The sequence below is a fragment of the Varanus komodoensis genome, unplaced genomic scaffold, assembly GCF_004798865.1.
Source record: "Varanus komodoensis strain SLA01 unplaced genomic scaffold, ASM479886v1 scaffold1, whole genome shotgun sequence".
In the NCBI taxonomy this organism is placed as follows: domain Eukaryota; kingdom Metazoa; phylum Chordata; class Lepidosauria; order Squamata; family Varanidae; genus Varanus; species Varanus komodoensis.
In genome coordinates, this window is record NW_025335268.1 from 138052783 (window position 1) to 138069756 (window position 16974).

The 16974-nt window shown below is 41.6% G+C and overlaps 1 protein-coding gene across 6 annotated transcripts in view; it reads right to left on the reverse strand.

Moving 5' to 3' along the window:
- Positions 1–1672: 1672 nt before the first annotated feature.
- The window catches only part of TNNT2 (troponin T2, cardiac type), a 34686-nt gene continuing 19384 nt past the window's right edge, over positions 1673–16974 (reverse strand). For 3 of the 6 annotated variants that reach the window (XM_044448005.1, XM_044447995.1, XM_044448013.1), the window contains 7 exons: positions 15434–15494; positions 15197–15313; positions 14024–14101; positions 13139–13249; positions 11787–11896; positions 9350–9440; positions 1673–1984 (listed from right to left, as the gene is read on the reverse strand). In XM_044448005.1, the coding sequence (XP_044303940.1) occupies positions 1703–1984; positions 9350–9440; positions 11787–11896; positions 13139–13249; positions 14024–14101; positions 15197–15313; positions 15434–15494 (850 nt within the window). In that variant the 3' untranslated portion in view covers positions 1673–1702. Of the gene's footprint in view, positions 1985–3905; positions 3912–5458; positions 5500–6362; positions 6420–9349; positions 9441–11786; positions 11897–13138; positions 13250–14023; positions 14102–15196; positions 15314–15433; positions 15495–16974 lie in introns of those variants that run through there. The other 3 variants (XM_044448020.1, XM_044448029.1, XM_044448039.1) reach the window with 3 other exon arrangements.

A 16974-nucleotide genomic window follows, 5' to 3' on the forward strand; every position in this document is an offset into this window, starting at 1 on the left:
GCCTTGAAGTCCAAGAGACTCGTAGGAATCTTCTCCAGCACCACAATTCAAAGGCCTCAATTCTTTGACGCTCAGCCTTCCTTATGGTCCAACTTTCATAGCCATACATTGCAACTGGGAAAACCATAGCCTTGACTATACACACATTTGTCAGCAGGGTGATGTCTCTGCTTTTTAGTATGCTGTCTAGAATTGCCATAGCTTTCCTCCCCAGGAGCAAGCATCTTTTAATTTCTTGACTGCAGTCCCCATCTGCGGTGATCTTGGAGCCCAGAAAAATAAAATCTGTCACTACCTCCATTTCTTCCCCATCTATTTGCCAGGAAGTGAGAGGACTGGATGCCATGATCTTAGTTTTCTTAATGTTGAGTTTCAAGTCAACTTTTGCGATCTCCTCCTTCACCTGCATCAAGAGGCTCTTTAGTTCCTCTTCACTTTCTGCCATTAGAGTGGTATCATCTGCATATCTGAGGTGTGTCCCTACCATGGCTTAAATATTCATAACAGCTGCCACCACTATAAGAAGCCCCAGTGGCAAGCTCACCCATGGCAGCTTCTCATTACTTGTAAATGCAGCCACTTCTTGTAAAGTATATTTAGTTGAAATTTCATTTACATTTTCAGGGAAGCAAGCCCCCACTACACATGGATGACTTATGTCTAACAACCATATATTCATTGGGATGCACACCTGTGCCACTTTTCTGTATATTTGAAAAGGCACCGTACTCAATCCATGGGAAGAACTTAGGAGAGAAAGGATCCATGCAAGGGCAATGTTCTGGGACAGGATGCTAAACTTGGATGAGCATCTGTGTGCACCCAGTTGGATGAGGATTCCTTAGCCCTGATGACTGTTGTTGGCACCTTCCACTTCAAAACCTCCATCAACTATCAGAAGCCCCTGAAAGTCTGTGCATGTGCTCAGTGCCAGAATGCCTAAGATGCCTGTTGCCAGACATTATGGCACCCATCTGCACCTTCTCTCTACAAACCTCTTCCCCCACACCTGCCCCACTTACCTTCTCTTGGTCCACCTGGACCTGCTGTTCTCCCACCCAAATAGCAGTCACAGTCCATGGTATTTCCCATTCTTGGTCCCTCCACCTATTTGTCCTCTCTGAAATTTAAGACATTATTGTATGCTGGGCTGTAACCAAGCCTATGGACCTGTAATTGAAATAACCACATAGTCTTCCTGTCCCTACCTATGCCTCCATTTCTTCTTTCCCTGACTGGTTGCCCATGTCTATTTTAGAGGGTAAGCCCTTTGGGGTAAGGAGCCAGTATAGTTCAGTGGTTACAGTATTGGACAGGGAACCCTGGAGATCTGCATTCTGGTTCCCGCTTGGCCATGATGGTTCTTTGGGTCAGTCACTGACAGCCTAGCCGACCTCTCAGGGTTCTGGTGGGAATAAAATGGGGAGAAGGAAGATCATAGAATATTATAAGGCTAGAATCATGCAGTTGGAAGGGGCCTAGCAGGCAATCAGGTCCAACCAATCTTTAGACTTTTTTTGCCTAAACTTTCATAGGATTGTGCCTTCAGCACAGTCCTATGTATGTACTGGTCAGGTGTTTAGGGGGCTCCTTTTTATTCCAGGTTATAAAATTATCCGGGGGGGGGAGGGGAGGGGAAGGGAGAAGAGAGGAGAGGAGAAGAGAAGAGAAGTTGCTGCATGATTTGCTTTATTTACATACACTATACTCTTAACTTTGGTGACACAGTAATCTCCACACAGCAGTGTGTTTGCTCCATGTGCAATAGTGCTTCACACACAGCTACAGTTATTCTACCAAGTGAGGCCTTTGGAAGGTGGCTTGTTCTGAATAGTCTGGAAGAGTTGGTGCTTTCCTTTGGATGGCGCAGGCTGGCACGTTGAATCAAGAGCTGGCCAAAGCAAAGATATCCCCAGGTGAGGCATGAATGAACTCTCACTTCCATCGACCACCAACCACAGGTTTTCCACGAGCAGCCTTCGAACTGTTTGGGAAACAGAGAAGGAGAGGACACTTCTTCGGGTGATGCTGAGATCAAAAGCAAACGGAGATGGGAAAGAGCATGCGAGGGTCCACTTTGCTCTGGGCAAAGGCTGTATGGGTGCTTTAGAGTAGGAATTCTTTTACGACTCATACACATGCAATGGCACCCACACTAAGCCTGGTCACAGCCCGACCTGATTCCTTGGCCTGCATAGCCATGCCCAGGATGGGCAGTCCTCACAAGAAAGATCAATACGAGCGTGTAAGCTGAAAGTCATGGAATATTGCCATGGTTTTTTCCTACACATTAAATAACGAGATGGGTACCTAGGAAATAGAAAACATGTAAATGTGATTCTTTCTCACCAGAGAGCACCATGGGCGGTAGTTTTTGGAAGGGTCCATGAGAGTTAAACTAGTATAAAGCAAATGTAGGTATATCTTGCAGGTCTGCCTCATCCCTCAGTGGCTACACAGTAGAGGAATGCCCAGAATACGTTGAGACACACAACCTTTCTTCAGTATTAAAACTTAGATCAGTATTAAAACATCCAGTGAATGATCTTTTCTCAGCCATTGTATGTTTCCATTGAAAAGGAAAACCTAGCAAGGCAACCTGAGGTTAGCTGGATGAACCTGGTACATTAATCGAGCACCTCAGCCCCCTAATCCCACATCTTCCCTATAGCCTCTGGGTTTGCCTTGCTGTTGTTTTATGTAATAGAGTTATAGCCCATCCTTCAATAGCAATTATCAGGGCAACTCAATACGAACAAGAAATCATTCTGGAATAGGTAATAACCAGAGATAAAACCTTGCCCATGTCCTCTGGCAGGTGTGATGCTCAAGCAAACAAGTGGTATGCCTTTGTCAAGGAGGACTACCTGGGAAAGCCCAACCAGTGGAATTGGGATCCCAAGCTAGGCTGGAGTTAGCCACAGATCTGAGGTTCTGCACCCCTGGATTAGGGGGTGCTTCTGTCCGTGCAATTTTAGACTGTGAGCATTTTACTAGTCCGGGACTATCATTTATATGAGGAAGTCCTCAAGGGGGCTGGCTTGTTAAATAAACAAAGTAAGGTGTTGCCTTGGAAGGTGGCACAAATGAGGCAGAACACAGGGCAGAGAAGCTGATACATCACTCAGGTTTGTATTAGCTGAGACTCTATGTCCACTGAACTCATGGTTTAGCCAGCCGGGCCATTTCTAAATATCTGCCTAATTCCCAGCCCCCTGTAACTGGCCAGTGCATCTCTTTGGCTCACTGCACCAAAAAGAAAGCAGCTGCTCCTAAATTTGGGCTCCTCACATCATCAGATTAAGAATGTTAGTTATTTACTTTTCTCAGAAGGCATGTAGAGAATACCTCAGCCATTGGTATTCACTTCTGATTTCTGTCCTCATTTATTGAGCTTACCAATCTCTCTTTTCCTCCACCTTCTGTATGGCTGGATTCCCCAGTGACCATCTGGCATTCAGGTTCTCTGCTACTTAAAATCATGATACCCTAACATGCAGCGTAAGAGATAAGGTGCACAACAGCAGTCTTGGGTTCGTTACCCCATAGACATGCAACTCTCTGATGAGCATACTGTATTAAACACTGGGTTGTCACATTATACCTAACATATAGTTAATCCTATGTGCACTCTTTAAAAAGGAATGTGTTAAGAGGCTGATAATCCGAGATATAGATGTCAGGCTCTTATATGATTGCTTTTTGGTATATCCTTCAGCTCTCAGGTAATAAAGGGTGTGCCTTGTCCCTACTCAGCCATAGAAATGACATAGACTGAAGCATCCCTAAAAGAGAAACTCAAGACATAGTTTGGGGTGCCATGTAAAACCGTTTTCCCTAATTATTTGCATTGCAAGCCATCACAGCACACCACCACATCCCAGTGGGCACAACATGTTACTCACCCTTTCCTGAAATAGGCAAGGAAGGAACAAAGAAGAAATAACATATAAGTAGCACATACATCTTGTAGCTAACCAACAGATTTGGTCTAATGCACCTAAAAGGTGTCTCAGGAAGGAGGTCAATTGGCAAGATGGCTATTTCTCTTGTTCACATCACTGGGCCAAAGTGTGGGCCATACAGTGATTGGAATTGTTGTTCAAAGTTTGGATGATGATCCATGCCCCCCTCTGGCTCAATCTACATATGTGACATAATTTCTTTAGTTAATCTGGACCTCGGTTCTGAACTGGAGGTCATTGCCAAGAGCAAGCATGATGGAAAAGCCACTTGAGTTATCTGATAATTTATGCAGAAAAGGCAATTTGACAGAAGAGGTACTGCCACATAGAGAAAAAGGCTGGCTATTCAGTGTCTCAGTGGTTAGATTACAAAGTTTGTAGTGGATAAATAGTATTCATCCAGAGGCACCGGTGCTGATATTTCAGGAAATTCCATTGTGCCGAGCCTTTTCTGATATGTTTTAGAAGGAGACACATTTTTAGAAGAGGAAGTGCAACAAAGTGAAATGAAGACAAAAGTCTGAAAAGAGGTGATAGAGTTCCAAAATTAGAGGAAAATTAGCTAAGCAGAATGCAAATGGTATACGGGGGAAGAAAGGAACTGAAAATAAACTTGAGGATGTGTGGCTGGTTAAAGTAGCAAATGGAGAAAAGCAGAAGTGTACTGTAGAAGACGGATCAAGAGAGAAAAGGCTAAAAAGTGGTGAGAATAAAAGGCACTGGGTTGGATCTAAACTTAAGATTGGTGGAAGGGGTGAGGAGGTGATCCTTCTTCCTCACTGCAGCCCCTTCTGCCCCCAAAAGAGTTCTTTGGAGGGTTTGGGGGTCTCTCCAGAGCCACATGAGAAGCAGTGTGAGGGACCACAGTAGGAAATCAGTGAAATTGTCTGTCCCCTCCTACTCATCTTCCTTCAGCAGAAACTCTCAGCTAAATTTATTCCACAAATGGAAGGAGTCCTCCTGTTCATGTAACAGGCAGTCTGGATCCAACCCAGGGAAGAGAAAGGGGAAAATAAAGGAAGTAAAAATTAAAGTCAGAAGACAACAAAAAAGCAAATACCGAGTGAAATTAGGAATGGAAGAAGAAAATAAGAAAATGATAGACGTTTAATCATAATGATGACAATGATAAAACGGCTGTGATCTAACAGTATCATTTCCATGGATAGCCAGAAATGCTTGATCCATCATTCTTGAACATCAAAGCACAGAACATGGTCATCATTGACTAGCCATGGATTGCTAGAGCAGAAAGCAAGGACAAGATGTGAAGGGCAAAGGGCTACCAGGCACTAATAAAGCAGGAGAAAAAGATTTGAGGCAAGAGAGCAGCACACAGAAAGAGTCCGGAAGCTTCACCACTGACAGGCATTTCACAGAAGGGAAGGCAAAAGGAGAAGTGCATCTAATAGGAACGGTGATTGTGGAAGATCTACTGAGAGTGCTCGGTGCCATGACACAAGAGGGAAGTTCTACATGGCCTGAGTACTTACACCTTTTGATGGTCGCTAATGCGGTTCCGTAGAACATTGATCTGCAAAAGAAACAGATATGAGAGGAAGCTTCCTGGTGATGCTTCACTGTGTAGAAAAGAAGAGTACCACTGTGGGACAGAATGAACTGCAAGGAAGAAGATGAGGCATGGAGTACATGAACCATGCAAAGTACCATCATCAGGAGGGCTACAGAGCGGGACTACAGATGTCAAGTTAATGTCTTGTGGATCGTTGGAATTTCCACTTGCAGAAATGGGAACCAGAAAGAACTGTTCCTATTTACTTACCTCAATCCCTATCCTTTTTCTTTTTATTATAATGCTTGAGTAGCTCTTTTCTGCCATGAACTACTCTTTCCATATGAAGGAAATGTAGATCTAGTTGACTAACAAGAAATGTGGAATGGGTGATGGGGGAACTAAGGCAAAGCCACTCTCTTTCGTTCCTAAAAATCTTTAGGTATATTCATGAGTGCCTCTCCAATGTGGTCCAATAGTGACCATGGCCAGAAATAAAATCATCTGTTCATACATGCCCTGCTCATGAAGTTCCCACAAATGTAGAAAGGTATGAAGTCAGAGCACAAATCCATGTAGATACCTAGAAATGCTTTTTTGTTTGTTTAAGGTTCCAACTCATTCTTCTCTGGTATAAGCACAGAAGAAAGGTTCCAAAGGAGCTGCTGAAATACTTACCCCTGTCCAAGGTTTATCAGATAAGGAAAGTCATTGGCTGTACTGCGTGAACTGATTCTAGAAACCATTTCAAACCAAGCAGGACAAGCATGCAAGACAACAACAAAAAAAGTCTCAAGGTAATACTGGGCCATAAAAGGGCAATATGCAGAGCAAGGCTTTGCACACTGTATATAACTCATCACTGTACTTTATTTTTGGCAGGGCATGGGCCATACTTACTACTTGCTTAACTCATCACAGCGTGCAGTGAGTATGGAAATCTGGTTAGGATTAGAAAAAGTAGAATATTACTAGTAACAAAGGGAATGTGATCAGAAAGAAGGTGGTGATATTGAGAAACCAAGCTTCAATATGCAGAAGTGCTAAATGCCCTTAATGAGAACTGTAGGTGACAAGCACTCATCCTATAAACTACGAGTAAACTTTTTTTAAAAGAATGCCAGCTCTTACATAACCAAAATGGCACCATTCATGTGCAAGAGGAAAGTATTAATAGGCTTGGGGGAAACTCAAGACTTGCCCAAGTCTCCTTCTCAAAATTAGAAAATGAACATTTTAAGATCCCCCAAATTAGTCCATACAGTGTGGTCATGGAATGCTTAGTGTCTGTTGGGGTGGAGAAAATAGAAAATTAAGAGGGGCATTTCCTGGAAACAGTCATGGCTAGCTGTAATCCCAAATGTGCACTACGGGCATAGTTTTGATAAGCAGCAAAAGCAGCTCAGAAAAAGTCCTAATGTATGGAATTAGGACTTTATCTAATGCAGAAAGGGACTGGGAGGTATGATGCAGTGAGCCAACTAGATGTCTGTGCCTATCCCACAAGAGGCAGCAAATAGGGGACACCCTAAGAGTCAAGAGAACGTGAGTTTTCTCCTGACTTCAGTGTGGCTCTTGGGAGAGGCACCCTGGCATTACCTGTAAAGGCCTTTGCAGAGCTGGCTGGTGGACAAGGGGACTGTTCTAGTCCAAATCTTTGGCTGCAAGGTTTAAAACATTCTTCCCTATTCCAGAACCCTCCAGATATGCTTGTGTTGCATAATCAAAATGTACATGACTTAATTATAATAATTAATAATTATATATTTAATGGTATATTACTAATATGCTAATTGATAATAATTATTCGCAGCCAATACACTCAATGGCTGCTCTGAAAAGAAACCAGAATGAGGACATCTGTTCCCACTTGCAAAACCTCCACTTGTCTTTGAGAGTTGAGTGCTTAATTAAGAAGGCACTTGAACCTCTCAGAGGAGGATTAAGTTGTACTAATGATATCTAGAGGGTTATATTTCAGCTATTTGCCTGCCATTTTACTTCCTAATTCAAGAACAAAACCTGAGGGGCATTATTTGCCAATTTTGCTGAGCGGGTAGAAAACCTGAGGATGGAAGTCAGCTTGCCCTCAATGGCTGAGTTGGCAGCCATCTTGGCAGCCATCATCATCTGCACCTTCCCCTCCTGATCCACTCCCAGAATGCCTTGGCCTCGGCATTATACTGAGTCATTCTGGGGGAAAATGAAGGCCATCTTCAAATAAATGGGAAAACACAATTTCTTTTGTAATGCCCCAGAACACTGTTACTACATCTTAATATCCATTCATCTATATGTATCTATCTAAAGTTAATAATAGGAGCCTCATTGCCACTAAAAAAAGAGACTAAAATACCCACAAACACACAAAATGTTAAGTCAAATGACTGAAAATTTTCACTGTCACCTTGGCCCTAGTTTAACAGTTTTGCTCAGTTAGTGAATGAACAATTGGAATAGAGTAGTGAGACGCTATCTTTCCAGCCAGTTTAAGTGCAGATTAAATAAGCAGATACAGCACAACTTTGCTAGATGCAGCCATGGTTGACCAGTAGGAGATGACAAAGGGAATGAGACCTACAGATATGGTATCCTAAATACAGATACTTGCCTAAGAGTGAACCAGGCCAGGCCAGCTTTCACAAAGTCTGTTGCAGCTTAAGGCACATTTTGTGGGGTTCTGAACCTTTAAAAGCCTACCCTGATTTTTTTTACCCATAAAACTTCACCAGTTTAAAGAGTCATTTGAAGCCCATGGAGATAAAGTTAGCTTCAAGTGAGTCAGGTCAAATTAATCAGACTGTCTGTCTGTACAATTTCTGAGCAGGGAGGAAGATGGGAGTTAACTTGCAATAATGATAGAGAAGAAAATGATACATAAATGCAGTGAGGATTGTGTTGAATGTTCAGGCTTCAGGGCAAAAGGATTATTTCTAGAGAAGGGAAAATATTTCCTGGGAAAGCCCTGATGTTGAGAAGCTTCTTTTCCCCACCCCATCCCCCAAATTGGTTCACCATAATCTTCTCCATCTGCTGCTACTTCAGTGTAATTTCTCCTCCACCCATGCCCTTGACATGACAGGCTGTTCTTTCTGAGAAAAGTAGTGAGGGTGATCCCAACCAATCAGGGCCTGTGAAGTGAATGGACCATCCTGATGGCCCTCAGAACAAAGGACTGTAAGGGACATGCTCCCCAAAGAGGTCCGCCTGGCACCGTCGTTACTGGTTTTTCGGCGCCAGGTAAAGACCTTTTTATTTAAACATCATTTCAATTGTTAAAACATATGATCTGGCCAGGGCAACTTCTTCTTCCTTCTCTTTCTCCTCCTATATTTTTATTTTATACTGATAATTTTAATTTTATATTTGTAAATCAATGTATTTTTTGTATTTTTGTATTTAATGGTAATTTATTATGTACTATTGTATTTCAATGTATTTTATCATGTTGTAAGCCGCCCCAAGGTTTCGGCAAGGGGCGGCATAGAAATGTTATAATAATAATAACAATAACAATAACAATAATAATGCTTTGGGTATTGGTCACATGAGAGATCCCAGCCAACTGGGGATCCTATAACGATAAAGATGTCAATATGTCGCCAGTCATCAGACTTGGCTCTACTGTAATGTCACTGAGGGCAAATAAAACAGCTTTCATAAAGCATTGTATGCCCTTCCATACTTCACATTATTTTGATATGATGCCTAAAGAATTGTTGAAAGGGCAATAAGGTTTTTCGACACTGCTGAAAAATGCTTGTGAAAAGTGCCCTCTCATTCAGCTTGGCTTTAGTAGTGATATTTAATGGCACTGCATAGAAACTGAAGATGTAGAAAGCCAGATATTCCAACAGGCATTTAGACTCACCTCATATTTCTGCTTCTTGAACTTTTCCTGCAAGTCAAACTTCTCAGCTTCCAGGTCATGGATACTCTGCCATAGTTCCTTCGCTTTTTCCCTGGTGTGAAAACACGCAGCATCAGGCAAGGTTGTAGCCAGTGATGGCATGCACAGAGGAACATGGAATGTAAGCATGTTGTTCTAAGCAGCTTTCCACAGCCTGGTGCATTTTCACAACTCCCACGGGCATATTGGCTGGGGATGATGGGCACTTTAGTCCAACACATGTGGAAGCTGCTAGGTTGCAGTGTGTTCCTTATTAATATGTAGGGGCTATATGTTGTCCAGCAATGTAAGCAGATGGTGTGTGTGAGAGAAAGATAGGGAGAGAGAGAAAGAGAATGAGAATCATGTGAATTGGTGTGCACGTGTTTAAAACTTAAACCACAGTAAGGTTTTTCTCAAGCACACTACAACCACAACCAAACACAGAATATGTGTGTAATTCTATTGTTCTCAGTAACTTAAAATATACTAAGTAACAACACATGGTACACACACATATTCATGTATTACAGCATATATGTTGAACTCCATTGCAACCGCACAAAGTATTTTTCAAGACTGTGTGTGATGCTCTTCTACATTTGGAGGGTGGGAGAGGGGACATGTTGTTGAGTGTATATATGTGAATGTACACAGGGTTTTGGTTGTGGTTGCACTGTGTTTCAGCCTGTGAATATGGGCATATGTACTGCCTGTTGCTTTTATGTAGTGTTTAATGTCCTCTAAATTTATGGAAGTCCCAACAGCCAGTCACACACCCTCCAAATCACTTATGATCTTTATTTTTTATGTATTCTTAATTAAGTAAACTTATTGACTGAGTCCTGCTTTATGAATGCTAATGCTGATGACTTAGCTAGAAATAGGTTCTCTAGCAAGTTTGGAACAACCTGGATAGAAGTGAGGGAGCATCCATCCACCTTTCAGTCTACCTGAGCTTTGAATTCCACTCAGTGTGCTTGTGTGTGCTCATCGCACCCTCCAATGGTCTATTCCAGTGCATTCCTGGGATTGATGCATGATATTTGCATGAGCAGCCTTATGAAGCACCTTATGTAGGACTTATTGATATGTAACTGTTCGGCATATAAAGCCCTCTGCCAACACTAAAGGTGTGTTAGGAGCAGTTTTATATTTGCAGTAGTGTTTACATTTCCAAGTGAACATTATGGGAAACATTATGACAAGCTAACCTGGACTTACATTATAGCTATACCCATTTGGCATCTCCCTGTGTTCACTCATTACTCTAAGATATACAACCCCACATTTTATAAGAAGGATAAAGCGTTATCCTTCTGGCTTTTCTAGAGAAACTTTAAATATGGGAATCAGATTCCGTATAATGTATGTTGTTAATTATGAAGATATGGAATTGTGGTACACACAGTGCATTTCTCCTTCAATCATTATCATATCCCCATTAATAGTCCCCACTCTTATTCCAGCCATATGAATTTGGATGATGAGTTCGAACAGGATTACAATAGTTAGGATTGCCAGTCCTCTCCTGGATGCCACACTTATAGCCTTCCCCAGCCTTCCCCAACCTGCTGCCTTCCAGAGATTTTGGACTATAACTCCAAGGATCCCTGGCCATTAGCAATTCTGAGCTGAAGTCCAAAACATTTCATGTAGGCCAGGTTGGAGAAGGTTGGTACCTAGCAAGACACCAAAAGAGGAGGCAGTTGATGTACCTCCAGGCCCCTTCTGCCCCATGTTGCCTTACTGTTATCCCACAGCATATGGGGGACGTTTAGAGATCATGGGATCTGTAGCAGAATGGATCAGGATCAGGTACAGCCAATATATATATAAGTCAGGCATAGCTAAGCTTTGCTTGCATGCACAAAGCGCTGAGTACCCTACCAATAGCTCTCTGGAGTAACACTTCTTACCTCCACTTCTTGTTCATGTTGGTGCTATTTAGATGTTCAGGGGGATGTTCAATCCACTCTTAAATCTCGCTGGTGGCTTCCTGTTGCAACCCTTCTTCCCTTGAGTGTGTGTGTGTGTCTGTACGGGGTACTAGATGTGGCATAGCATCATCCGACATGGTGACATTGGTGTCAATAGGGAATTCCACCCACAGTGGAAATACTAGCTTTCCAGGAGAGGACCTCTTCATGACTGTATCAACCAACCCCCATGGTGCTATTTGCATTCTAACAACAAAACCTTGGCATGCTGAATGCAAAGACCAGCATTTAAGATCAAGTCTACTTTCATCCTAAGCAACAATTCATGCCTGACATGCAATCTGGGCAAAGCGGTTGGCAAAGGATTGTGCTTTTCTTGGATTCCTTTTTTACCACTTCTCAAGTCTGATGGAGAAAAGCGTTCCCTACTGGCATCTGAGCCTCTTTCTGCTGACTGGATTATCAGCCTCCCTGCTCACCTCAGTTTGTCTTCATTCAAGTGATCAATATTCAGAGGTTTCCGACGCTCACTGAGGATCTTTTTCTTTTTTTCCCGCTCTGTTTGTTTCTTCCCACTTTTCTTCTCGGTCTAGAAAAAGCAGTGCATGACTGGCACCAGTAGCTTATCATTTAACCATATCCTGCCTCCTCGTTTGTGGTTGGCTTGAGAGCTCATAAAGAAATCAGACTGACAAAAGGCAGGCTGTGCTAATTGTGTAACTTGTATCTGAGGCTTGTTTTAGCATTCACTCTACTAAAAGGGCACAGGGCCTCAGTCACCATCAGGACCATCATACACTGGGAGAAGGAGGGTTAATCTTCCTCCCAACCACTTGTTTCATGAGTTTTCCTCTCTTTTGTTTTTAACCCATGGGGTAATTTCAGGGGGGAATAGCAGAGCATTAACTCTCCACATCTGTAACATGCTGGTCTCAGCCCAAATCAGGGCAGTGCACACTTAAACTGGAGCAAACCATTCCAGTCTCAAATGGACATAGAGTGAAAACACAGAGACAGATATTTGATATCCCTCTGCTGAAATGTATGTATAATTGATAAAGCTGGGTTTATGCTGCTATATGGATATATGTGTGTGTGTGTGTGTATAGTGTCAGTGTTTTGATTTAGTTGTTGTTTTGTTTTAATGACATTCAAAATATAAATAAGCTAGAGTACAAACCTCCACTACATGCTACATAATTAGCATCAAATGCTGTTGGGCTCATAGTATACTGTAGCACTTTAAAGAATCAATCGGTATTTCAATGGGGCAATAATATTTCTGTACAACAGCCCATTTCATCAGGCACATGGACTGTGATTGGGGACATTGAAAGTAATACACAGAGATAAAAATGAAGGCTAAAGGTCCCCCAAAGGTTGTGCAAGTGTGATAATGTCTCAACATACACCAGCCTTTCCAAGCCACAACCAGGAGCTTCTGTCCCCAGATATATTAAGGTGACTGTGTGTCTCACTTTGAATAAGACAGTCTTCAGTTTGAAGATTTGTTCAGCTCAAGTCTGCTGCTTTTTTAAGGTTAAGAAGGGAGAGCAAGGAGACTTGGACAGTTCCATCAACAATAAACAAAGCAGCTGGTACTCAGGTTACCTGTTCACAACATTCTCCACTCAGGTGGGATATATTGTATATCTATTTAAATTAGAAATTTGAATTTATTTCTTAAAAAGTGAATTTATACATGCATATTATCATGAGTACATTTAAAGCAAATCTTGTGCCTCTTTTTGGTGACATATTTCCTCTCCTTTTTTTATGTATTAAGTGGCCTCCCAAAGCTTGCACAAGGACACTCAGCCTGAACAAATACCTTCTGTAGGTAGCCTCCAAAATGAAGCATGTTGGAGAAAGCTTTCTTTTTCCTGGCATCCTCTTCGGCCCTCTTCCTAGCTTCCTCTTCCTCTTTCCGAGCTTTCTCTTCCTGTCAAGGTCAGAAGCACAGCAGTGTTTCAGAATGGGCACCCGGAGAAAGAGGATTTGCAGGAAGGTCAAATGCAAACCTCGCAATGTTCAGGACTACATGTACTCACCTCAGAAAGCATGGCTTGCAGCTGCTATGGACTACAGTGTTTATGGAGCATCCCTCAGTGCTATTTGGCATTCAGGAAGAGTCCCCCAAATAGTGGCAATTCCGAATTGGTTCTTCCTGGTTTTGTTTTTTGTTTTCCTAGACTTAGAGGCAGGGCACAATTTGGCTGTATGCAACAATTTGGCTGTGTTTATATTATAAGCTGTGCAATTACAATCTGGTTTGTCTGGTGCACAGAAAACCTTGGTAAGTGATATTACTTATGTCTATTGCTCCCTGTTTACTGGAATAGTACCCAGATCAAGGCTTACACTGTCTAAATATAACTCTTAGGGCTGAGCTAAGCATTCTTTTACTCCAAATGGAGACGTTTATCTTTTTTCCTTTAACCTTCTCCCTACACAGAGGGTGGAATTTGGGAGCGGGGGTAGAAGAGAAGGTTTATACATCCACCCAAGTGTTGTGGTCTTAATCTGAATCTGGATCATGCATGGTTATACTATCACACAAGACTGTACCATGCATTATTAACAGAATGTTGAGCATGTTCCTCATATAAGATGCTTGGTAAAGAATTTGTCCCATACATGGATGGGAGGTTACTAGACTCATTTTCTTTCAAACACTCAAAAGTTGAAACAGACATTATGTTTGGGATATACTCACTGCCAAGCGAGCCTGGCGTTCTTTCTCTCGTTCACTACGGATCCGTTGTTGCTCAGCTCTTTCTGCCCGTCGCTGTTCCTAAAGGAAGAAAGCCCTGCACCATTTAGAGCATTGCTGATATCTTTTTATCGATTGAACATAATGAGACTTACTTCTAAATAAACAGGCACAGAATTATAATGCTAATAAGTAATTAATAACATGCTTCCTCATACACATTTTGCTTTCTGTGGTACCTTTTTTGCTACCTTTTCCCAGTGATCAGGTCAACCCTGTCCATTCATAGTTTCTGAATTTTCAGCCTCTTACTGCAAACAAACCACTTCTGGAGATCCACATGTTGGGAGAGGAGGACATGATCCACACAAGCCGCAAGGTCAAAGACAGCAGCAGGTGGAATTCTTCTGAAGCTCAGCATTTAAGTAAACCATTCCTGAGATGCACACTGAAACATATGTCCAATAACCTTTCATCCCTGCTTAAGTAAAGGACTGCAGCCTAAGCTTCAGTCCTATGTAGATGCCCATAACCCTGCAAACATGGGGGATAATGAGCATCCTATGGAGAATAGCAAGAACATGCAGGTGGAGGTCCTTTCACATTCTTCTCACTCTGCAAAGTTCTTTGACAGCCTGTTTGAACTGACTAAGTGTGACACTTCAGAGCAGAAGAAACGAGGCTGAGGATATGTCGTATCTTGGCAACAGTGGTCTTCTCCCCTCTTCATCTCCTGGAGCACCCACAAAGCCATTCTATATCATTTCGTTTATAACCCTGGGGAAGCAACAAGCATTGTTCTTTCTGCACTGGTTGCTAGGGAAGGAAGGTGATCTGAGCAAAGATATCCAGCTTCGAGATCAGAGCAATCCTCCACCTCCTTGCTAGGAGAATGAAAACTCCCATGGCCATCTAGACATTGTCTGTTGGCCATGGGGTTTGGCTGATAGATTCTAATGTTAAATACCATCTCCATAAGTTTCCCTGAACAGATTTCCATGGTGCCTATGGACCCTAATCCTGTACAACTGCTCATGACCTTGATAGTAGATCATGAAACAATCAAACTAGTAGCAGCACAACAGAGGATTAGGGGACTAAACCTGACTGCTAGTAGAAGAACTGGACCTATCCATTAAAGATGCCTAATTAATAGTGCTGAACCCTTTGACATACAATTCTGTCCTTAAGGAATATCAGTTCTTCTTCTTCCTTCTTCCTGTTCTCAAAATGAGCTTCAATCAGAGCTTGCAGCTCATTCAGATCTTTCTCCATTCGCTTGCGATGAATGTCCTACAAGGCAAAAAAAAAAAAAAAGACACCGCCAAACTCTAATACACTTCTCCCAAAAAGAAAGAAACCTACCAATGATGAAAGAACTTGGTTTGTTGAGATAGTAGTGCTTATACTCACATCAAAATCTACTCTTTCCCCATCAGGGATCTTTGGAGGCACCAAATTTGGCATAAAGAGCCTGAAATTCAATGGGGAGGGAATAAATAAAGAGGCAACCTATTGGTATTACAACACTTGTTTTTGTTAGCCTGTTTCTTTTTGTAAACCTAAGTATATATTGAAATTATCTTTCTTCTCACCGTAGCCAAAGTATGAAACAACACTTAATCAACCTGTTTTAATGGGTGCCTGACTCTATGTTTGCAAGTAAATGTGAACAAGATGTAAATGTGACCAAATCTTCTAAAGGTTTTCTTAGCCTGCTAAATTAATTGCATCTCCCCTATCAGCATACTACTAGAAAATTAACATGTTGGAGGAAGGCTATAACTGCAACCTATCTTCCTAACATCTAGTTTCCTCTGTTTTGTTTTATTGTTTTTAATATGGGGTAGTGTTCCATTATGTGATCCCAAGACATGCAGTCCAACTGGAATAATCTAGGAACAGTTCAACAGTTTTACCATAGGGTGAGTTGTTTGTCTAAGCTGGACCACATGACAGCTTTTCAAAGAAACTATAATACTAATTTCATAAATTCTTAAACATCTTAGGTGAATAAAAGTATTGTGAGTATGTGTGTTTATTCCTCTTGATTGACAGTGGTCTAATAACTGAATCTAAATGCTCTTTAAAAAGCATCTGTGGTATCTGTGAGTGGACTCTTTCTATGAAGCAGAAAAGATCCTACACTATGGAGTGATAAATGAATGAAACCCAAAGTTGTTACTGTGAAAACCAACCGCAGCTCATATCAGAAGTCACTGTACACTTTTTATTTAAACTGGTTGTCAATGTGGATGTACTTCCAAGCCAAGGGAATAATTTATGGCTTGTTTGAGGGCGCCATATGGAATGTCATCATGAGCTTTTACAGCCACACCTGTCACTGTGATCTTATTCTCCTTCGCTCCACTTATATGAGCCAATGAGCAGCTGTAACAACTTTATATCTGGGCAGGCTGGAGTAGGAATGTCATCCTTCAGATGCTTCATATCTGTTTGTGAACTTGTACACCCTGTTGCATTGTATAGTGTCTCTGCATTTGCAAGCACTAGAATAACTTTTAAAAAATATTCTACTTAATTTTCTACCAGACAAGAGATCACATATCTGCTCCTCTGATTTTTTTTAAATTTTAAAATGCACTTTCTATTAAAATTACAACATTTGAATGCTCAATAGATCTTATGCCCAGATAAGTGCACACCAGATTAGTGCCTTACAGGACAATCCTATATGTTTCTACTCAGACATTTTATTGAGCTCAGTGGACTTACTTCTAGGTGAATCTTACTTCTAGATGAATCACCTTACTTCTAGGTAAATCTAAATTGTATCTTTATATTGTTGTTATCAAAGATGGCTTCTAATATAGATAAAATGTAGATAAATACAAAGTAAACATTAAAAATAGTAGGTGCAGGGAGAAAACACAAGAAACATGAAGCATGCTACAAATCTTTCATGAATTTCCTTTGGGGAAGCTTAACAAACT